Raw genomic sequence first — 23,994 nt, 5'->3', positions numbered from 1 at the left:
GCTCATTCATTCATTCATTCAATCGTATTTACTGAGCGCTTAATGTGTGCAGAGCACTGTACTAAGCGCTTGGAAAGTACAAGTCGGCAACAGATAGAGACAATCCCTACCCAACAATGAGCTTAAAGTCTAGAGTTGGGGGAGGCAGACATTAATATAAATAAATAAACTTTTGGATTTGTACATAAATGCTGTGGGGCAGGCGGTGGAGCGGGGGGGTGATAATAATAATAATAAAAATGGCATTTATTAAGCGCTTACTATGTGCGAAGCACTGTTCTAAGCGCTGAATAATGGCATTTTTTAAGTGCTTACTATGTGCAAAGCACTGTTCTAAGCTCTGGGGAGATAGAAGGTGATCAGGTTGTCATCATCATCATCATCATCAATTGCATTTATTGAGTGCTTACTATGTGTAGAGCACTGTACTAAGCGCTTGGGAAGTACAAATTGGCAACATATAGAGACAGTCCCTCCCCAACAGTGGGCTCACAGTCTCACGTGGGGCTCACAGTCTTAATCCCCATTTTACAGATGAGGTACCTGAAGCTCAGAGAAAGTAAGTGACTTGCCCATTGTCACACAGCAGACATGTGGCGGAGTCAGGATTCGAACCCATGACCTCTGACTCTAAAGCCCACGCTTTTTCCACTGAGCCACGCTGCTTCTCTTAAAGGGTGATGAATAAAGGGAGCAAGTCAGGGAGACACAGAAGGGAAGTGGGAGAAGAGGAAAGGAGGGCTTAGGGAAGAGATATGCCTTTAATATGGCTTTGAAGTGGGGGGAGAGTAATTGTCTGATATGAGGAAGAAGGGTGATCCCAGCCAGGAGCAGGATGTGGGTGAGAGGTTGGCAGTGACATTGAGGTACAGTGAGAAGGGGGGGGCCAAGGCTGCTGATGACCAGAAAGAGGGCAGACAGTGGGGCTGAGGGCATCTCCCCCATCACCCATCAAGGTCTCACCCCCTTTCCGCCCCAGCGCATTGCACCCACTGGCTTCCAACGCCGTTGCTGAGTCCTCCCCACTGAGACGGGACTCAAGGCACCTACACAGTGAATTCAAAACAACGGGCCAGTAGAGTTCTTGAAAATCACTGCTTTAATCACTTCTGATCCAAGCATCAACAGCATTCATTGTCTGCCCCTGACGGCGGGGCCTGAACAAGCTGCCTTAAGTAAGAGGAAGAGCAGACTTTTCCAGAATTCCAGATGTAGGGGAGCAAGGGCCCGTGTGAGAAAAGAGAAATCAAAGTCTCATTTTAAGCAAATTGCTGCGCGCGCACAAGTAGCAAGGTGGTCGGAGGGGCTCACCGAAGCATTGGGTCAGAGCTAAGAGCTACTACATCTCCTCTCCCTGGAGGAAATCTGCGGGGCAGTTAACATCTAAACCTGACTCTTCCCTTCCAGGAGGCAATATGATCTGCCAGGGAAAGGTTTGGAAGCCCCAGTACAGTTCAAACCCGAGCCAGAGGCCTCAAGGTGTTCTTGGGATGGGAGGATCAACTGTCCGCTGCTTCCCAACTCCCACCTCCGAGCTAACAGCTGCAGCCACGGGATAGGAAGTCGCGGACGTCCTCCAAACCCCAGTCGTCGCGCCATGGCTCACCGGCCTCCTTCCCCTCCCTCCTAACAGCCACCAGAATTGCTTTCAGGGCCGACGGCTCGGGAAAGACGGCTTTCGGGGGAAGGATGAGGAGGCGGAGGGGTCCAGGAGTGCTTGCCGGCCCAGGCCACAGTCTTCCGGGGAGAAGGAAGGAGAACAGAGGCACGAGGAAGACGCAGGCCGTGGCTCAGGACGGCCTAGGAAGGGGAGCGTGGTGGCCTCCCTACCACTTACTCAGCTGCAGGATGATGACCTCTTCATCCTTGAGCCGGTAGTCAGCCACACCTACGACGAGAAGCCCCCTCGACGGTGAGCAGAGCAGGTGACACTCCCAGATCCCCAGGCTCGGGGGGGGGGGGGACACGGGCAGTACCTGCTCTCCAAGGGGCAGGGTCTTGAAGTAATAGTAATAATAATAATTGTGGTATTTATTAACTGCTTACTACGTCCATGCACTGTACTAAGTGCTGGGCTGGATACGGGCAAATCAGATTGGGCACAGTCCCTATCTTCTAGAGATTTAGAGAAGCTGCTCTAGAGAAGCAGCGTGGCTCAGTGGAAAGAGCACGGGCTTTGGAGTCAGAGGTCATGGGTTCAAATCCCGGCTACGCCCCTTGTCAGCTGTGTGACTTTGGGCAAGTCACTTCACTTCTCTGTGCCTCAGTGACCTCATCTGTAAAATGGGGATTAAGACTGTGAGCCCCACGAGGGACAACCTGATCACCTTGTAACCTCCCCAGTGCTTGAGAACAGTGCTTTGCACGTAGTAAGTGCTTAATAAATGCCATTATTATTATTATTATTATTATTATTATTATTATTATTATTATTCTAGACTGTGAGTCCGTTATGGGGTAGGAACCATCTCTACATATCGCTGATTTGTACTTCCCAAGTGCTTAGTACAGTGCTCTGCACACAGTAAGCGCTCAATAAATACGATTGATGATGATGATGATACTGAGCACTTACTGTGTGCAGAGCCCTGTATTAAGCGTGTGGGAGAATATAATACAACAGAGTTGGTGGCCAAGACTGTGAGCCCACTGTTGGGTAGGGACCATCTCTATATGCTGCCAACTTGTACTTCCCAAGCACTTAGTACAGTGCTCTGTACACAGTAAGCGCTCAATAAATATAAGTGAATGAATGAAATAGGAGCTTACAGTCTAATAATAATAATAATAATGGCATTTATTAAGCACTTACTATGTGCAAAGCACTGTTCTAAGCGCTGGGAAGGTTACAAGGCGATCACGTTGTCCCACGGGGGCTCACAGTCTTAATCCCCATTTTTCAGGTGAGGTAACTGAGGCGCAGAGAAGTTAAGTGACTTGCCCAAAGTCACACAGCTGACAAGTGGCAGAGCCGGGATTTGAACCCATGACCTCTGACTCCAAAGCCCGGGCTCTTTCCACTGAGCCACGCTGCGTCTAGAGGGGGAGACAGACAATCAAATAAATTTCTTCTGCAGTGTGACCTTGGGTTTGCCACTTCTCTGTGCTTCAGTTTCCTCATCTGTAAAATCGATATTCAATGCGTGTTCTTCCTCCCCTTTAATAATAATAATAATGTTGGTATTTGTTAAGCGCTTGCTATGTGCCAACCACTGTTCTAAGCACTGGGGGGATACAAGGTAATCAAGGTTGTCCCACGTGGGGCTCACAATCTTCATCCCCATTTTACAGATGAGGGAACTGAGGCCCAGAGAAGTGAAGTGACTTGCCCAAAGTCACACAGCTGAGAAGTGGCAGAGCCGGGATTAGAACCCATGACCTCTGACTCCCAAGCCCGGGCTCTTTCCACTGAGCCATGCTGCTTAATCTGTAAGCCCCATGTGGGAGAGAGACTGTGTCTGATCTGATTATCTTATATTTACCCCAGTGCTTAGTATGGTGCTTGGCACACGGTAGTAAGCCCTTAAAAAAAATACAATTATTATCATTATGTGCATCCAGACTGAGGACTGCCGGCACTTCCTGTCTGGAAGTGGGGCTCAAACCCTTTTCCCCAACCCAACTAGACCTAGGCCAGGCTCAGACCCTGGGCTCCCTCAGCTGAATAATAATAATAATAATAATAATAATAATTTTATTTTATTTTATTTTATTTTATATTTTATTTTATTTTGTTAGTATGTTTGGTTTTGTTCTCTGTCTCCCCCTTTTAGACTGTGAGCCCACTGTTGGGTAGGGACTGTCTCTATATGTTGCCAATTTGTACTTCCCAAGCGCTTAGTACAGTGCTCTGCACATAGTAAGCGCTCAATAAATACGATTGATGATGATGATGATGATGATGATGAATGATGGCATTTGCTAAAGCGTTTACTATGTGCCGAGCATTGTTCTAAGCTCTGGGATAGATACAAGGTGATCAGATTGTCCCACTTGGGGCTCACAGTCTTGCTCCCCATTTTCCAGATGAGGTAACTGAGGCCCAGAGAAGTGAAGTGACTTGTCCAAAGTCCCACAGCTGACAAGTGGGGGAGTCGGGATTAGAACCCATGACCTCTGACTCCCAAACCCGGGCTCTTTCCACTGAGTCACGCTGCTTCGTTCCAGACCTGAGCCAGGTGGCTTCAGTCGATAATATCGGACCCATGCAGGACTCTTCTGCCATCACCCAGCTTGGCGTGGGCAGGGGCTGCGGCTTGCGCTCTCTAGACTAGCGTGGCTCAGTGGAAAAAGCAAGGGCTTGGGAGTCAGAGGTCATGGGTTCTAATTCCTGTATATATGTATATATGCTTGTACATATTTTTAATTCTATTTATTTATTTATTTATTTTATTTGTACAGATCTATTCTATTTATTTTATTTTGTTAGTATGTTTGGTTTTGTTCTCTGTCTCCCCCTTTTAGACTGTGAGCCCACTGTTGGGTAGGGACTGTCTCTATATGTTGCCAATTTGTACTTCCCAAGCGCTTAGTACAGTGCTCTGCACATAGTAAGCACTCAATAAATACGATTGATGATGATGATGATGATTCCGGCTCTGCCACATGTCTGCTGTGTGACCTTGGGAAAGTCACTTAACTTCTCTGAGCCTCAGTTACCTCATCTGTAAGATGGTGATGACGACTGTGAGCCCCACGTGCGACAACCTGATCACCTGGTATCCCCCCAGCACTTACAACAGTGCTTTGCACATAATAAGTGCTTAACAAATGCCATCATCATCATTATTATTATTAGACTGTGAGCCCGTGTTTGGGCAGGGATTATCTCTGTGGCCAAACTGTACTTTCCAAGCGCTTAGAGAAGCAGCGTGGCTCAGTGGAAAAGAGCCCAGGCTTTGAAGTCAGAGGTCATGGGTTCAAATCCCAGCTCTGCCAATTGTCAGCTGTGTGACTTTGGGAAAGTCACTTCACTTCTCTGGGCCTCAGTGACCTCATCTGCAAAATGGGGATTAAGACTGTGAGCCCCCGTGGGACAACCTGATCACCTTGTAACCTCCCCAGCACTTAGAACAGTGCTTTGCACATAGTAAGCGCTTAATAAATGCCATCATCATCATCATCATTAGTACAGTGCTCTGCGCAGGGTAAGTGCTCCATAAATATGACTGAATGAATGACTGTAGTAGGGGCAGGGACTGTGGCACTGTTACTCGTGGGGAGAGGCTTAGCAGTACCAGATAACACTTCAGCACAAATGGGCCTCTACAAAGCCCAGGCCCTAGAAGCAGCGTGGCTCAGTGGAAAGAGCCCGGGCTTTGGAGTCAGAGGTCATGGGTTCAAATCCCGGCTCCACCAATTGTCAGCTGTGTGACTTCGGGCAAGTCACTTCACTTCTCTGGGCCTCAGTTCCCTCATCTGTCAAATGGGGATGAAGACTGCGAGCCCCCCACGGGACAACCTGATCACCTTGTAACCACCCTGGCGCTTAGAACAGTGCTTTGCACATAGTAAGCGCTTAATAAATGCCATTATTATTATTAGAAGTTGTGTAAGGCCCTGCCGGGCGATGGGCCGGAATCAGAACCATAACTGCTAGGGCTTGACCTGGCTTGACCGGGCCCCTGAGTAAGACCTGGGCAAGGTTCAGCTGAGCAGAGGTCGGAGCTTCCCATGGGAAGCCGGGGGAGGAATGATGCGGTGGTTGCTGCTTTAACGGGTGATGTCGTGATGCTGGCAGGGCCCGGAATTCTCCTCGCCCTTGGCCAAAATCATTCAGGGACAAGGGGCTGGGAGAGAGAAGTTTCCCTGGACTCACCTTGGAGCAGAGGAGTGACCCCTTGGTTCTGGTCCGGGCCTGAGGCTCTGAGAAGCTGCCAATATTCGTGGTCCTCCGCTTTCACCCCTTCCACTGTGGTCAGGAAGGGGCCAGACAGGGTGTGCTGCGTTTCATACCTAGCGAAGAGAAGGGGACCAGAGTGAGCTGGAAACCGGAGTGATAGTTTTCTTCCTCCCCTGCCATTCCCCTCGACACACTGACTTCTTACGTTCTAGAGATCCAAGGAGGAAGAGAGGGATAGACTCCGGGTTGTAAAGAAAAAAAGAGTGGAGACGGAGGATTTTTGTTGTTGTTGTGGTTAAGGACACAGAAGAGAAGCAGCGTGGCTCAGTGGGAAGAGCACGGGCTTTGGAGTCAGAGGTCATGGGATCAAATCCCGGCTCCGCCCCTTGTCAGCTGTGTGACTTTGGGCAAGTCGCTTAATAATAATAATGATAATAATAATAACTTCTCTGTGCCTCAGTGACCTCATCTGTAAAATGGGGATTAAGACTGTGAGCCCCACGAGGGACAACCTGATCACCTTGTAACCTCCCCAATGCTTAGAACAGTGCTTTGCACATAGTAAGCACTTAATAAGTGCCATTATTATTATTATTAAGGGCTTACTGTAAGCCAGACACCGTACTAGCCCTGGGATGCGATACAATTAATCAGGATGGACACAGTCCCTGTCCAGCATGGGGCCTCACAGCCTTAATCCCCATTATATCTGTCATTTTAATTTAATTTTAATTTCATTTTATGAGAGAAACAGCGTGGCTTAACGGAAAGAGCGTAGGCTTGGGAGTCAGAGGTTGTGGGTTCTAATCCCGGCTCCGCCACTTAACAGCTGTGTGACTTTGGGCAAGTCACTTCACTGCTCTGTGCCTCAGTGACCTCAGCTGTAAAATGGGGATGAAGACTATGAGCCCCATGTGGGATAACCTGATTACCTTGTATCTACCCCAGTGCTTAGAACAGTGCTTGGCACATAGTAAGCGCTTAACAAATACCAGCATTATTATTATTATCTGTAAAATGGGGATGAAGACTGAGAGCCCCACATGGGACAACCTCATTACCTTGTATCAACCCCAGCGCTTAGAACAGCGCTTGGCACATAGTAAGTGCTTAACAAATACCAACACCATCATCATCAATTTGTATTGATATCTGTCTCCCCCGCTCTAGACTGTGAGCTCATTGTGGGCAGGGAACATCACTGTTTATTGTGGTGTTATACTTTCCCAAGTGCTTAGCACAGTGCTCTACACACAGTGAGCGCTTAATAAATACAATTGAATGAATGAATTTTACAGATGAGGTCACTGAGGCACAGAGAAGTTAAGCAACTTGGTCACACAAGGTCACACAGCAGACAAGTGGCAGTGTGGGGATTAGAACCCAGGTCCTTCTGACTCTCAGGCCTGTGCTCTATAATAATAATGGTGGTATTTGTTAAGCGCTTATTATGTGCAAAGCACTGTTCTAAGCGCTGGGGGGGCTACAAGGTGATCAGATTGTCCCACTTGAGGCTCACAGTCTTAATCCCCATTTTACATATGCGGTAACCAAGGCACAGAGAAGTTAAGTGACTTGCCCACAGTCACACAGCTGGCAATTGGCGGAGTTGGGATTTGAACCCATGACCTCTGACTCCCAAGCCCTCGCTCTTTCCACTGAGCCACGCTGCTTCCCTGAGGCAACGCTGCTTCTCAAGGCCTGACTCCTGTCAAGAGAAATTCCATTTTATTTGAGAAGCCCTCCAAGAGGGAGGGGAAGTTATCGAAGGATCCTACAGAAAAAGGGGGGCCTAGCGGGAACAGCACAGGCCTGGGAGTCGGAGGACCTGGATTCGAATCCCAGCTCTGTCAATAGTTTGATGTGTGACCTTGTGCAAGTCACTTAACTTTCTTGTACCTCAGGTCTCTGGTCCTCCCTCCTACTGAGACTGTGAGCCCCATGCTGGACAGAGACTGAGTCCCACCTAGTTTACTTGTATCTACCCCAGCACTTAGAACAGTGCTTGACACATAGTAAGCGCTTAAATACCATAAAAAAAAGGAAAAACAGAGGAGTCTTGTGAGTGGAAAATACATCTAGAGAAGCAGCTTGGCTCAGTGGAAAGAGCCCGGGCTTTGGAGTCAGAGGTCATGGGTTCGAATCCCAGCTGTGTGACTTTGGGCAAGTCACTTAACTTCTCTGTGCCTCAGTTACTGTGTGACTTCGGGCAAGTCACTTAACTTCTCTGGGCCTCAGTGACCTCATCTGTAAAATGGGGATTAAGACTGTGAGCTCCCCCCCAAACCGTGGGACAACCTGATAACCTTGTAACCTCCCAAATGCTTAGAACAGTGCTTTGCACATAGTAAGCGCTTAAAAAATACCATCATTATTGTCTTGAAAAAACAAACCAACAGCCAGACAACAATGGCCACAGACACTGACCATTATTATTATTAGCGTAGCCCTATGAAGCCTAAGGCCACTTCCCACCACCCTGGCAGTGAAAGAATAAAAAAATCCTTTTCTGTTAGCCCATGACATCGTGCATTATCCCGGGCATATAGCATAATGTGATGTCTGTAATTGATTTTAATGTTTATCTCCTTCTCTTTAAACTCCTTGTGGACAGGAAAAACGTCTATCAACTTGGTTATATTGTACCTTCCCAAGTGTTTAGTATAGTGCTCTGCACATAGCAAGCACTCAAATACAATTTATTGATTGACTTTAACAAACTGGGCACCACAGACCCTCTCTGTCCTCCACCTGTCCCCGGAAAGTGGTCCCTATTTTTTTTTCCCTAAATGGCATTTGAGTGCTTATTGTGTGGAAAGCATTAAGCACTTACTATGTTCCAGGCACTGAACTAAGCACCGGGGTGAATGCAAGCAAATCGGGTCGGACACAGTCCCCGTCTCACGCAGGGCTCACAATCTCAATCCCCATTTGACAGAAGAGGGAACTGAGGCACAGAGAAGTGAAGTGACTTGCCCAAAGTCACGCGGCAGACAGGTGGCAGAGCTGGGATTAGAACTCATGACCTTCTCTATCCACTCCGCCCCGCTGCCGAGCTCCACCATGGGTTTCTCCTGAATGCTGGCATTGGAGTATCAGAGGTCCCCGGGATCAGCGTAACCCCTCGAGTAGCCGCAGGAGGAATGTCTCACGTCAGTTTTCCCAGCTCCTCGGCCTTCTTCAGCACGTCCACCAGGAAGGCCCCGGAGGGGACCGTGATCGTGAAGCTGTGCCGGTGCCCGGAGGCGGTCATCTTCGGTTCGCGCAGGTCATTCTTTATCTTCAAATGGACCTTCACGGTCACTGACCAGCGTGTCCGTGCGGGCGAGGGAAACAACACCCGGAGGGAGTTTCGGTGAGCCCCATGAGCTCTTTCCCTCCACCGCCTTCCATTCCTTTCCCGTTTCCTTAGAGATCGGCTGCTTTCCCTGGGGAGAGACGGAAGGAGCGGCCGCCGGAGAGGCCGAGACCCCCGCCACCCGGCCCCTCTCTGGACAGCCACCCTCCCAGCCCTCTGACCTTTCTCCTTTGAGCAGTCAAAGGGGATCAGATCCAGATAAGTCTTGTGGTGCAAGACAGGCAGCAGCTGAGACAGGGTGACGGGGTTCTGGAAATCGCCGTCCCGCAGGCTCCTCACTAGAGCCATCCCAGCTCTCTCGCAGGCCGACTCTTCGTCTTTCACCTCCGCGGCCATCAGGACCTACGAGGCCGAGGAGGCCGGAGGGACGTGCTGACCGATGGAGCCTAGGCTCTTTCCCTCCAGACTCGACCAGAGGTGGGGAAATGGGGAAAACCCCAGCCCACCCTCTGCTCCTAGATCACTCAAAGGTATTTATTGTGTGCTTACCGTGTGCAGAGCACTACATTAAGCGCTTGGGAGAGTGCACTACGGTTGGTAGGCCGGTCCCTGCCCTCGAGGAGCTGACAGTTTGGCCAGGGGAGACAGACCGCCGTGAACCAGAGGGCTTTACGGAACAATGACGCTATTTTTAAGCCATCATTTTTTAAGCCATATTCTTACTGTGTGCCAGGCACTGAACTAAGCCTGGGGTGGATACAAGCAAATTGAGTTGGACGCAGTCCTTGCCCCATGAGGGGTTCGCAGTCTCATCCCCCCTTTTACAGATGAGAGAACTGAGGCACAGAGAAGCGAAGCGACTTGCCTAAGGTCACGGAGCAGACAAGTGGAAGAGCCGGGATTAGAATCCATGACCTCCTGGCTCCCGGGCCTGAGTTCTATCCACTAAGCCATGCTGCTTCTCTGGCGGCCCCAGACTCAGGGCTCACCAGGTGCCAAGAAACACCCAGAGACCCCTCCCCTGGCCCACCCTTCCCCTCCCCCTGGGCATTACCTCCCCCCTAACACCCAACCACCGAAAGGTAGGGCTGCAGAGGAAGGCCTCAGATTTTCTCTGACCTGCAGAGCGAGGGGGCTGCTGTACAGGTTCCCAAAATGTCCTTCGGGGGTCTGGGTTTGAAGGATCTTCGTTACCACCTGCTGGGTGGCATCCTCGATCTTGGGGTCAAGGTTGGGATTGAGGTTGGCACCCTTCAGACAGATGAAGGCCAAACCCATCATCGCTACTGTGTCTGCGCGGGGAGGAGAGCAGAGGGTTGGCACGTAGCCGGGAGCGGGAGGGAGAGGATCATGGAGAAAAACTTACAAAATCCACCCGGAGGCACCTGCAAACCCTCCCTGGGGACTCCCTGGGGGCATCTCCAACCCGGGAATGGAATGGACACCGTTGGGGGGTGGACAGGGATCACCATTGGGTCAGGGCCACAGGGACTGCAATGAAGGCTTTTCTCCAGCTTAGGAAGAGGGATCAGACTGGGCAGTCCCCTTTCCCCCCTCCTCACCACTCTGCTCATTTCCCATCTCGGGTGGGAAGGAGTCTGCAAATAGGAGTGTTTGGGGCGAGGGGTGGGGGAAGATTGGGGGAGATTGAGCTGAAAGATAATAATAATAATTGTGGTATTTGTTGTCCAGCATTTAGAACAGTGCTTTGCATATAGTAAGCGCTTAATAAATGTCATTATTATTATTATTATCAATCGTATTTATTGAGTGCTTACTGTGTGCAGAGCACTGTACTAAGCGCTTGGGAAGTACAAGTCGGCAACACAGAGACAGTATTTGTTAAGTGCTTTCTTTGTGCCAGGCACTGTTCTAAGCACTGGCGTAGGTATGACATAATTGGTTGGACACAGTCCCTGTCCCAAGAAGGGCTCACAGTCATAATCTTCATTTTACAGATGAGAGAACTGAGGCCCAGTGAAATGAAGTGACTTCTCCAAACAATAATAATAATAATAATAATAATTTTGGTATTTGTTAAGCGCTTAGTTCTATGCGCTGGAGGAGATACAAGATAATCAGGTTGTCCTACATTGGGCTCACAGTCTTAATCCCCATTTTCCAGATGAGGGAACTGAGGCACAGAGAAGTCAAGTGACGTGCCCAAAGTCACACAGCTGATAAGTGGCAGAGCCGGGATTAGAACCCAGGTCCTTCTGACTCCCGGGCCCGTGCTCTACCCATTAGGCCACATTTAGCAGTCCTGATGGGAGAGCAAGCTCCAGATCAGAACCATAAACATGGTGGAGCGTGGCTCTGGCTATTCCTTGGAATGGCCAAGAATGCCCGCTCTCTCCCTGGTTTCTAGACCACACCTAGGTGTGCTCCACCTCAGAGGTTCCACCTTTGCGGCACGGAGTAGAGGGGGGACCGGAACCTAGGAGCCAAAGAGTCAAAAGAAAGACTGGCCACCGGGCCACCAGTCTCCCTCAGGTTTCTGGGGAAAGGAGGTCCTGCGGCTCGGAGAGCCACGCGGAGCCGATCCCAGGTCCCCTCCGGTCACCGCAAGCAGTAGCCGCCACCCAGTTGCCGGGCCCGTGCTCACCCACAGAGTGCTGGCAATGCTCCACTTCACGTAGGAGCTGTTCAACAACGTGGTCTGGCACCACTTTGCCGTGGACACACAAGGCCAAGACCCCCAGGCTGTACTGGTAGTAGTTGGTGCGGAAACAGCTCTTGGGAACATGGGGCCTGGGAGTATAGCCTAGGAGAAAGAAGGAAAGACGGGGTGGGAGAGGCGGATGGGGGTGGGGGAAGGTTATCCACCAGGCGCCCGACCTCCCAGCTCCTTTTCCCACTCCGACAGGCTCTGATTATAACAGTAATAGTTATTATGGTATTTGTTAAGCGCTTACTATGAGCCAAGCAGTGTTCTAAGCGCTGCGGTAGATACAAGCTAATCAGGTTGGACACAGTCCCTGCCCCACGTGGGCCTCACAGCCTTAATCAACCCCTATTTTACAGATGAGGTAACTGAGGCACGGAGGAGTGAAATGACTTGCCCAAGGTCACACAGCGGAGCCAGGATTAGATCCCCTCACCCTCTGACTCCCAAGTCTGTGTTCTTGCCGTTTCTCAACTGCTCTTTGACCTCATCCAACAGGGTGGAGGCTGAGGGACGCTCTCCCCCAGATCTCTCACAGGAAGAGTTCTCCACAACTTGGCCGCTCTCACTGCCGTCCCCATTGCTGCCTCACTGTTCCTGGTAACTCCTCTGCCATCCCTCAACCGCTGCCAACAATCACTCTGGCCTCTTCTGTCTCCTTCGGGTGTTTGTGCTTCCCCTGGGCCCCACTGGGACTGGTCTGGCCTATCCTAATAATAATTAATAATCACGGTACTTGTTAAGCACTTACTATGTGCCAAGCACCGCTCTAAGCACCGGGGTAGGTACAAGTTAATCAGGTTGGACACAGTCCCTGTCCCACATGGGGCTCGCACTCTTATCCCCATTTTATAAAGTAACTGAGGCCCAGAGAAGTGAAGTAATAATAGTAATAATGGGATTTAGTCAAGCGCTATGTGCCAAGCACTGTTCTAAGCAATTAATCAATCAATCGTATTTATTGAGTGCTTACTGTGTGCAGAGCACTGTACTAAGCGCTTGGGAAGTCCAAGCTGGCAACATATGGAGACGGTCCCTACCCAACAGTGGGCTCACAGTCTAGAAGGGGGAGACAGAGAATAAAACCAAACGTACTAACAAAATAAAATAAATAGAATCGATATGTATCAGTAAAATAAATAAATAAGCACTGGGGTAGATACAAGGCAATCAGGTTGTCCCACCTCTTAAATCCCATTTTACAGATGAAGTAACTGAGGCACAGAGAAGCGACTTGCCCAAGGTCGCACAGCAGACCAGTGGCAGAGCAGGGATTAGAACTCAGATCTTTTTATGCCCAGGTCTGTGCTCTAACCACTAGGCCATGCGGCTTTTCTAACCTCTTATCCTCTTCCCTCACCTCCCCGACACCGTCTGTCCCATGACGCACGCTCTTTCCCCTCTCGCTTACCGATCTGCTGCTGGGCTTCTTCCAAGTGGCCCTTGAGTTGAGTCACCAAGGTATTTCCTTTATTCTTGCTGATGGTTACACAGCCAGCCCGCAGGGCTAAGAAATACAAGGCCAGCTGGCCCATGTTGGGTTTCTGGCCATCAGCGCCAAAACTAGGACAAGCCAAATCACAAACACAGTGAGATTCCACCCCCTGATTCCACCACAGCCCTTTTTTTGGTCAGGGTAGAGGGAGATAATTAATAACTGTGCTATTTTTAAGTGCTTACTCTAATAATGATAATAATAATCATGATGATGGTATTTCTTAAGTGCTTACTATGTGCCAGGCACTGTGCTAAACACTGGGATGGGTGCAAGCAAATCGGGTTGGACACAGACCCTGTCCCACGTGGGGCTCACACTCTTGAGAGCTCACCTCCTCCAGTAGGCCTTCCCAGACTGAGCCCCTTCCTTCCTCTCCCCCTCGTCCCCCTCTCCATCCCCCCCATCTTACCTCCTTCCCTCCCCCACAGCACCTGTATATATGTATATATGATTGTACATATTTATTACTCTATTTATTTTACTTGTACATATCTATTCTATTTATTTTATTTTGTTAGTATGTTTGGTTTTGTTCTCTTTCTCCCCCTTTTAGACCGTGAGCCCACTGTTGGGTAGGGACTGTCTCTATATGTTTCCAACTTGTACTTCCCAAGTGCTTAGTACAGTGCTTTGCACACAGTAAGCACTCAATAAATACGATTGATTGATTGATTGATCAATCATCAACTAACTAAGGCATGGAAAAGTTAAATTCATTCATGCATTCATTCATTCAATCGTATTTATTGAGAGCTTACTGTGTGTACAGCACTGTACTAAGCTCTTGGGAAGTACAAATCAGCAACATATTATAATGATAATAATAATAATGGCATTTATTAAGTGCTTACTACATGCAAAGCACTGTTCTAAGCGCTGGGGAGGTTATAAAGTGATCCGGTTGTCCCACAGGGGGCTCACAGTCAATCCCCATTTTACAGATGAGGGAACTGAGGAACAGAGAAGTGAAGTGACTTGCCCAAAGTCACACAGCTTGACAATTGGTGGAGCCGGGATTTGAACCCGTGACCACTGACTCCAAAGCCCGGGCTCTTTCCACTGAGCCACGCTGCTTCTATGTTCTCTGAGGCATAGAGACGGGTCCCCACCCAACAACGGGCTCACAGTCTAGAAGGGGGAGACAGACAAAAAAAATGTTGACAGGTGTCAATACCATCAGAATAAATAGAATTATAGTTATATATGCATCATTAATAAAATAGAGTAATAAATATACACAATTTGCTGTGGGGAGGAGAAGGGGGTAGGGCGGGGGGGATGATAACTTGCCCAAGGTCACACAGCAGACAAGTGGCAGAACTGGGATTAGAACCCACGATCTTCTGACTCCCAGTCCTATTCTCTTCCTCCCTTCAAAGCCCTACTGAGAACTCACCTCCTCCAGGAGGCCTTCCCACACTGAGCCCCCTCCTTCCTCTCCCCCCATCCTCCCCTTACCTCCTTCCCCTTCCCACAGCACCTGTATACATGTACATATGTTTGTACGTATTTATTACTCTATTTATTTTATTTGTACATATTTATTCTATTTATTTTATTTTGTTAATACGTTTGGTTTTGATCTCTGTCTCCCCCTTCTAGACTGTGAGCCCACTGTTGGGTAGGGACCGTGTCTATATGTTGCCAACTTGGACTTCCCAAGCGCTTAGTACCGTGCTCTGCATACAGTAAGCGCTCAATAAATACGATTGAATGGATGAATGAATGAATGCTCTATCCACTACACACGCTGCTTCTCAATTATTCATTCAATCCTATTTATTGAGCGCTTACTGTGTGCAGAGCACTGTACTAAGCGCTTGGGAAGTACTAGTTGGCAACATATAGAGACGGTTCCTACCCAACAGCGGGCTCACAGTCTAGAAGGGGGAGACAGACAACAAAACAAAACATATTAACAAAATAAAATAAATAGAATAAATATGTACTAATAAAATAAATAAATTATGGTATTTTTTAAGTGTTACTCTGTGCCAGGCACTGTACTAAGCGTTGGGGTGGATACAAGCAAATCGGACTGGACCCAGGCCCAGGTAGGGCTCACACTCTTGATCCTCATTTTACAAATGAGGTAACAATCATGGAGGAGTTAAATGACTTGCCCAAGGGCGCACGGCAGACAAATGGCAGATCCGGGATTAGAACCCATGACCTTCTGACTCCTGGGTCCCTGCTCTATCTACTGTGCCATGCTAAGCACTTGGGTAGATACAAGACAATCTGGTCTCATAAGGGGCTTGCAGTCGAAGCAGGAGGAAGAACAGGTCTTGACTCTCCATTTTACAGATGAAAGAACTGAGACACAGAGAAGTTAAGTGACTTTCCCTAGGTCACACAGCAGGACAGTGCCACAGCCAGGATTAGAATCCGGGTCCTCTGATTCCCAGGCCCAGGCTTTTTCCACTAAATTCTGCTGCTTCCCGGGAAACGAAAACTGAACCAGTAGAGGCCCTACACTTGCAGGGGGAGAGACTGAGGAGGAGAGAGAGAGACACACACACACACCAACCAATAATAATTAATAATAAATATGGTACTTATTAAGTGCTTACTGTGTGCCAAGCACTGTTCTAAGCACTGGGGTAGATACAGGTTAATCAGGTTGGACACAGTCCCTGTCCCACATGGGGCTCACACTCAGTCATATTTATTGAAGGCTTACTGTGTGCAGAACACTGTGCTAAGCATTTGGGAGAGTACAATAGACCAATAAATAGATACATTCCCCGCCCACAATGTGTTTACATTCCAGAGTTAGATAATATTCCCAATGAAGAGCTCCCCTCCTTTTGATTTAAGAACAGGTCTTGAATCTCCATTTTACAGATGAAAGAACTGAGGCACAGAGAAGTTAAGTGACTTTTCCTTTTGATTTAAGCTCACTTCCTCTTGTTATAATAATAATAATGATGGTATTTGTTAAGCGCTTACTATGTGCAAAGCACTGTTCTAAGCGCTGAATAATAATGGCATTTGTTAAGCGCTTACTGTGTGCCAAGCACTGTTCTAAGCATTGAGGTAGATACAAGTTAATCAGGTTGGACACAGTCCCTGTCCCACATGGGGCTCACACTCAGTCAGTCATATTTATTGAAGGCTTACTGTGTGCAGAACACTGTGCTAAGCATTTGGGAGAGTACAATATACCAATAAATAGATACATTCCCTGCCCGCAATGTGTTTACATTCCAGAGTTAGATAATATTCCCAATGAAGAGCTCCCCTCCTTTTGATTTAAGTTCACTTCCTCTTGTTATAATAATAATCATAATGATGGTATTTGTTAAGCGCTTACTATGTGCAAAGCACTGTTCTAAGCGTTGAATAATAATGGCATTTGTTAAGCGCTTACTATGTGCCAAGCACTGTTCTAAGCATTGGGGTAGATACAAGTTAATCAGGTTGGACACAGTCCCTGGCCCACATGGGGCTCGCACTCAGTCAGTCATATTTATTGAAGGCTTACTGTGTGCAGAACACTGTGCTAAGCATTTGGGAGAGTATAATATATCAATAAATAGATACATTCCCTGCCCACAATGTGTTTACATTCCAGAGTTAGGTAATATTCCCAATGAAGAGCTCCCTTCCTTTTGATTTAAACTCACTTCCTCTTGTTATAATAATAATAATGATGGTATTTGTTAAGCGCTTACTATGTGCAAAGCACCGTTCTAAGCGCTGAATAATAATGGCATTTGTTAAGCGCTTACTATGTGCAAAGCACTGTTCTGAGCGCTGGGGAGGTTAGCAGGTGATCAGTTTGTCCCACGGGGGGCCTCACAGTCTTAATCCCCATTTTACAGATGAGGGAACTGAGGCCCAGAGAAGTGAAGTGACTTGCCCAAAGTCACACAGCTGACAGGTGGCGGAGCCGGGATTTGAACCCATGACCTCTGACTCCAAAGCCCGGGCTCTTTCCACTGAGCCACGCTGCTTCTCTTCTGCTTCAGCTCCCCTGCCCACTCACTGCTGACAGCTTCACTCCCGCCTGGAATGCCTTTGCCTTCTCTGCTTCATCAAATCACATAATAATAACAATAATGGTACTTATTAAGCACTTAGTATGTGCCAAGCACTGTACTAAGCACTGGGGTAGAGACAAGATAATTAGGTCGGACACAGTCCCTGTCCCATATGGGGCTCCAGTTTAAGTAAGAGGGATTAGGAATTAAACCCTGTTTTATATCAGGTGGTGGTTGCCCATCCATCTCTGCATCAAACAAAATAATAATGATGGCATTAGTTAAGCACTTACTATGTGCAAAGCACTGTTCTAAGCGCTGAATCTCCTCACCATTGGCTTTAAATCACTTAATCACCTTGCTCCCTTCTACCTCGCCTGCTTTTCTCCTCCTCCAACCCAGCCCGCACACTTGGCTCTTCTAATTTTAACCTTCTCACCGTACCTCCATCTCGTCTATTTTGTCGCAGACCTCTCACCCACATCCTACCTCTGGCCTGGAACGCCCTCCCTCCTCTTATAATAATAATAATAATAATAATGGCATTTATTAAGTGCTTACTATGGGCAAAGCACTGTTCTAAGCACTGGGGGGGTTACAAGGTGATCAGGTTGTCCCTCGGGGGGCTCAGAGTCTTAATCCCCATTTTACAGATGAGGTAAATGAGGCACAGAGAAGTGAAGTGACTTGCCCAAAGTCACACAGCTGACAATTGGCAGAGCCCGGGTTTGAATCCATGACCTCTGACTCCAAAGCCTGGGCTCTTATCAAATAATTGCTGTCCCCCACTTCACCCCCACTGGCCCATCTCCTCCAAGAAGCCTTCCCTGACTGAGCCCTCCTCTCCTCTTCTTCCACTCCCTTCTGCGCCGCTCTTACTTGCTCCCCCATTCCCACAGCACATATGTGTATATCTGTAATTCATTTATTTATATTCATGTCGGTCCCCCCCCACCACCACCCACTGTGAGCTCACTGTGGTCAGGGAATGTGTCTATTTGTTGTTCTACTGTACTCTCCCAAGTGCTTACAGTGCTTTGCACGCAGTAATAATAATAATAATAATAATAATGTTGGCATTTAAGCGCTTACTATGTGCAAAGCACTGTTCTAAGCGCTGGGTGGGGGTACAAAGTGATCAGGTTGTCCCACGTGGGGCTCACAGTCTTAATCCCCATTTTGCAGATGAGGGAACTGAGGCTCAGAGAAGTGAAGTGACTTGCCCAACGTCACACAGCAGACATATGGTGGAGCCGGGATTCGAACCTGTGACCTTTGACTCCAAAGCCCGTGCTCTTTCCACTGAGCCACGCTGCTTCTCAAGCAGTAAGCGCTCAATAAATACAATGGAATAATCCCAGCTCCGCCACTTGTCTGCTGTGTGACCTTGGGCAAGTCGCTTTCCTTCTCTTACCTCCAGCTTACCTCCTTCCCTTCCCCACAGCACCTGTATATATGTTTGTACATATTTATTACTCTTTTTATTTATTTTACTTGTACATATCCATTCTATTTATTTTATTTGTTAATATGTTTGGTTTTGTTCTCCGTCTCCCCCTTCTTGACTGTGAGCCCGCTGTTGGGTAGGGACTGTCTCTATATGTTGCCAACTTGTACTTCCCAAGTGCTTAGTACAGTGCTCTGCACACAGTAAGCGCTCAATCAATACGATTGATTGATTCTCTGTGTCTCAGTTCCCTCATCTGTAAAATGGGGATTAAGGAGCCCCCCAGGGGACAACCTGATCACCTTGTAAACTCCCCAGTGCTTAGAACAGTGCTTGGCACATAGTAAGCGCTTAATAAATGTCATCATTATTATTATTATTATCTGTAAAATGGGAATTAAGACTGGGAGCCCCACGTGGGACAGGGGCTGCATCCAACCTGGTATCTGCTACAGTGCTTACAAGTGGGCACATAGTAAGCACTTAAATACCATCATTATTAGTCACACGGTGGTAATTAAGAGGGTACCAGATTTTTCTGATGCAAACAGCAATGGCACTAACCCTCTTCTCCTTGGCTGGGAGCATTAATTCCTCCCAACTCCCAGGGGTTCTCAACTGGTCCATCTGCTCATCCAAATGAGCTCTAGCTGGGAGCCCACCTCTCATGCCCAAATTACTCATCATTACCATCAACATAAGCGTTTAGTACAGTGCTTTGCACACAGTAAGCTCTCAATGAATGCGATTGGATGAATGAGTCATCATCTTCAATGATATTTACTGAGCACGTCCTACACGCATACATAAGTGCACATATATTTATATGAGAAGCTGCTTCTCAGAAGCAGTGTGGCTCAGTGAAAAGAGCAAGGGCTCTGGAGTCAGAGGGTATGGGTTCAAATCCCAGCTCTGCCAATTGTCAGCTGTGTGACTTTGGACAAGTCACTTCACTTCTCTGTGCCTCAGTTACCTCATCTGTAAAATGGGGATTAAGACTGTGAGCCCCCCGGGGGACAACCTGATCACCTTGTAACCTCCCCAGCACTTAGAACAGTGCTTTGCACATAGTAAGTGCTTAATAAATGCCATTATTATTATTATATATGTAAGCAGTGATAAACAACTCTTTGGAACTTTTTCTTTTTATAATTGCCAAGAGAACGCATTATGTTTCCTTAAATTTAAGCTGAGGTACTTTATGTCAAAACAAGTAATCCTTCGTTGATGGGTATTTGATTTTCACAACATCGGGGAGAGATTTCGCTTTTTGGTAAGCCAGTAAACTTCTATGTGAAAGATATAATGGAGTTATAATGTTCTTTTAGCAACAGCGATTTCCAGATGATATGGATTTTAGGGTATTTTTAGAAGAAAAGGAAGTGACATCCAGATGTACTGTAATTGGCTGGTAATAATAAATAATAATGGCATTTATTAAGCGCTTACTATGTGCAAAGCACTGTTCTAAGCACTGGGGAGGTTACAAGGTGATCAGGTTGTCCCACGGGGGGCTCACAGTCTTCATCCCCATTTTCCAGAGGAGGTAACTGAGGCACAGAGAAGTGAATCAATCAATCAATCAATCGTATTTATTGAGCGCTTACTGTGTGCAGAGCACTGTACTAAGCGCTTGGGAAGTGCAAGTTGGCAACATATCATCATCATCATCATCAATCGTATTTATTGAGCACTTACTGTGTGCAGAGCACTGTACTAAGCGCTTGGGAAGTGCAAGTTGGCAACATATCATCATCATCATCAATCGTATTTATTGAGCGCTTACTGTGTGCAGAGCACTGTACTAAGCTCTTGGGAAGTACAAGTTGGCAACATATAGAGACAGTCCCTACCCAACAGTGGGCTCACAGTCTAAAAGGGGGAGACAGAGAACAAAACCAAACATACTAACCAAATAAAATAAATAGAATAGATATGTACAAGTAAAATAAATAAATAAATAAATAACATATAGAGACAAGTGAAGTGACTTGCCCAAAGTCACAGAGCTGACAATTGGCGGAGCCGGAATTTGAACCCATGACCTCTGACTCCAAAGCCTGTGCTCCTTCCACTGAGCCACGCTGCTGGTAGACTGTACACTCGTTGTGGGCAGAGAATGTGTCTGCTGTATTCTCCCAAGCACTTCATACAGTGCTCTGCACACGATAATTCCCTCCCTCTGCCCATCCGCCAAGCTAGCTCTCTTCCTCCCTTCAAGGCCCTGCTGAGAGCTCACCTCCTCCAGGAGGCCTTCCCAGACTGAGCCCCTTCCTTCCTCTCCCCCTCGCCCCCCTCCCCATCCCCCCATCTTACCTCCTTCCCTTCCCCACAGCACCTGTATATATGTATATATGTTTGTACATATTTATTACTCTATTTATTTATTTTACTTGTACATATCTATTCTATTTATTTGATTTTGTTAGTATGTTTGGTTTTGTTCTCTGTCTCCCCCTTTTAGACTGTGAGCCCACTGTTGGGTAGGGACTGTCTCTATATGTTGCCAATTTGTACTTCCCAAGCGCTCAGTATAGTGCTCTGCACACAGTAAGCGCTCAATAAATATGATTGATGATGATGATGATGAGCGCTCAATAAATATGATTGATTGCAGAATGCTGTCGCTTAGTGGAAAGGGAAGGAGAAAGGTAACATCACCTGCTTCTCCACTGGTAATGGACCATGAGCTTCTCCAGGTAGACAGCCTCTTTGCCCGCATGGCGGTGGTGAGGCTCAGAGAGGAGGAGTCCCACGTAGATGCTGGGATTTAGCTGGGCAGGAGAGTGGGAGTCCAGCCAGGTCAACAGCTGCCGCTCAGCCAAGTCTACCAAATGCCTGTCGTGGATTTTGATTTCTGAAAGAGAGAGAACAGAAAGTCAGGCCCCTGTCTTTTCTCCCGACACCTGGCCTGCTACCCAAGGCCAGATCATCTAACTGTAGAATTCCCAGACCAACGAGGATCCCCACCACTTCATTATTATAATCATTATAATATCATTATATTATAATTCATCATCATCATCATCATAATAATAGCATTTGTTAAGCGCTTACTATGTGCAAAGCACTGTTCTAAGCGCTGGCGGGATACAAGGTGATCAGGTTGTCCCGCGTGGGGCTCACAGTCATCATCCCCATTTTACAGGTGAGGTAACTGAGACTCCGAGAAGTTAAGTGACTTGCCCCAGGTCACACAGCAGACATGCGGCGGAGCCGGGATTCGAACCCACGACCTCTGACTCCAAAGCCCGGGCTCTGTCCACTGAGCCACGCTGCCTGAAAGCTCACTGTGGGCGGGGAATGTGTCTGTTTATTGTTGTATTGTACTCTCCCAAGCGCTTAGTACGCTGCTGTGCCCATAGTCAGTGCTCGATAAATGTGATTTAATTGAATCAAATTAGGATAGGAGGCCTTCCCAGAACTGAGCCCCCTCCTTCCTCTCCCCCTCCTCCCCCTCTCCATCCCCTCCGCCTTACCTCCTTCCCTTCCCCACAGCACCTGTATATATGTATATATGTTTGTACAGATTTATTACTCTATTTATTTATTTATTTTACTTGTACGTATCTATTCTATTTATTTTATTTTGTTAATATGTTTTGTTTTGTTCTCTGTCTCCCCCTTCTAGACTGTGAGCCCACTGTTGGGTAGGGACTGTCTCTATATGTTGCCAACTTGTACTTCCCAAGCGCTTAGTACAGTGCTCTGCACACAGTAAGCGCTCAATAAATATGATTGATTGATTGATTGATTGATTTTATTTTGTTAGTATGCTTGGTTTTGTTCTGTCTCCCCCTTTTAGACTGTGAGCCCACTGTTGGGGAGGGACCGTCTCTATATGTTGCCAACTTGTACTTCCCAAGCGCTTAGTACAGTGCTCTGCACACAGTAAGCGCTCAATAAATATGATTGATTGATTGATTGATTGATTTTATTTTGTTAGTATGTTTGGTTTTGTTCTCTGTCTCCCCCTTTCAGACTGTGAGCCCACTGTTGGGTAGGGACCGTCTCTACATGTTGCCAACTTGTACTTCCCAAGCGCTTAGTACAGTGCTCTGCACACAGTAAGCGCTCAATAAATATGATTGATTGATTGATTGAATGAATGAACTAACTTGGGTATGTGGGCAGGGAACGTGTTACAGCTCTGTTAAACTGTAAACCCGGTGCGGGCAGGGATTACCTCTCTTTATTGCTGAATTGTATTCATTCATTCAAGCGTATTTATTGAGCGCTTACTGTGTGCAGGGCTCTGTACTAAGCGCTTGGAAAGTACAATTCAGCAACTGATAGAGACAATCGCTACCCAACAACAGAGTCACAGTCTGAAGAGGGGGAGACAGACAACAAAACAAAACAAGTAGACAGGCATCAATAGCATCAAAATAAATAAATAGAATTATAGACATATACACATCATTAATAAACTAAATAGAATAATAAATATGTGCATATATGCACAAGTGCTGTAGAATTATGGATATATACACGGCATTAATAAACTAAATAGAAGGGGATGGGGGGTAGAGCAGAGGGAGGGAGTCCGGGCGATGCGGAGGGGAGGAGGAGCAGAGGAAAAAAGCCTCCTGGAGGAAGTGAGCTTTCAGTACTTTCCAAGTGCTTAGTACAGTGCTCTGCCTACAGTAAGCGCTCAATAAATATGATTGAATAAATGAATGCTCTTCTAAGACTGTGAGTTCGTTGTGGGCAGGAAAGGTGTCTGTTTTTGTATTGTACTCTCCCCAATCACTTAGTTCAGTGCTTTGCACACAGTAAGTGCTCAATAAATACAACTGAATGAAGCCAATTCTCTGCTGTGTGACCTAGGGAGAGTCACTTAACTTCTCTGTGCCTCAGTTACCTCATCTGTAAAATGGGGATTAAGACTGTGAGAACCCAAGTGGGACAGGGCCTGTGTCCAACCTAATTAGCTTGTACCTACTCCAGTGCTTAGTACAATGCCTGGCACACAGTATGCGCTTAACTATCTTACCTCCTTCCCTTCCCCACAGCACCTGTATATATGTATATGTTTGTACATATTTATTACTCTATTTAGTTATTTATTGATTTTACTTGTACATATCTATTCTATTTATTTTATTTTGTTAGTATGTTTGGTTTTGTTCTCTGTCTCCCCCTTTTAGACTGTGAGCCCACTGTTGGGTAGGAGCTGTCTCTATATGTTGCCAACTTGTACTTCCCAAGCGCTTAGTACAGTGCTCTGCACACAGTAAGTGCTCAATAAATATGAT

At 47.2% G+C, this 23,994-nt stretch overlaps 1 protein-coding gene across 1 annotated transcript in view; it reads right to left on the bottom strand.

Annotated features, from left to right (window-relative positions):
* Nucleotides 1-1,081: 1,081 nt before the first annotated feature.
* TCN2 (transcobalamin 2) overlaps nt 1,082-23,994 on the bottom strand; it is a 28,045-nt gene continuing 5,132 nt past the window's right edge. Inside the window, exons 2-9 of the mRNA XM_038763803.1 lie at nt 21,398-21,593; nt 13,217-13,368; nt 11,746-11,904; nt 10,260-10,432; nt 9,362-9,542; nt 8,995-9,145; nt 5,819-5,955; nt 1,082-1,888 (exon numbers count right to left, since the gene is read on the bottom strand). Of these exons, the coding sequence (XP_038619731.1) occupies nt 1,827-1,888; nt 5,819-5,955; nt 8,995-9,145; nt 9,362-9,542; nt 10,260-10,432; nt 11,746-11,904; nt 13,217-13,368; nt 21,398-21,593 (1,211 nt within the window). The 3' untranslated portion in view covers nt 1,082-1,826. The remainder of the gene's footprint in view (nt 1,889-5,818; nt 5,956-8,994; nt 9,146-9,361; nt 9,543-10,259; nt 10,433-11,745; nt 11,905-13,216; nt 13,369-21,397; nt 21,594-23,994) is intronic.

Source organism: Tachyglossus aculeatus, chromosome 21 (genome assembly GCF_015852505.1).
Source record: "Tachyglossus aculeatus isolate mTacAcu1 chromosome 21, mTacAcu1.pri, whole genome shotgun sequence".
Classification (NCBI taxonomy): Eukaryota; Metazoa; Chordata; class Mammalia; order Monotremata; family Tachyglossidae; genus Tachyglossus; species Tachyglossus aculeatus.
Note: the sequence above shows the minus strand (reverse complement) of the source record. Positions and strands in the feature narration are given on the sequence as shown.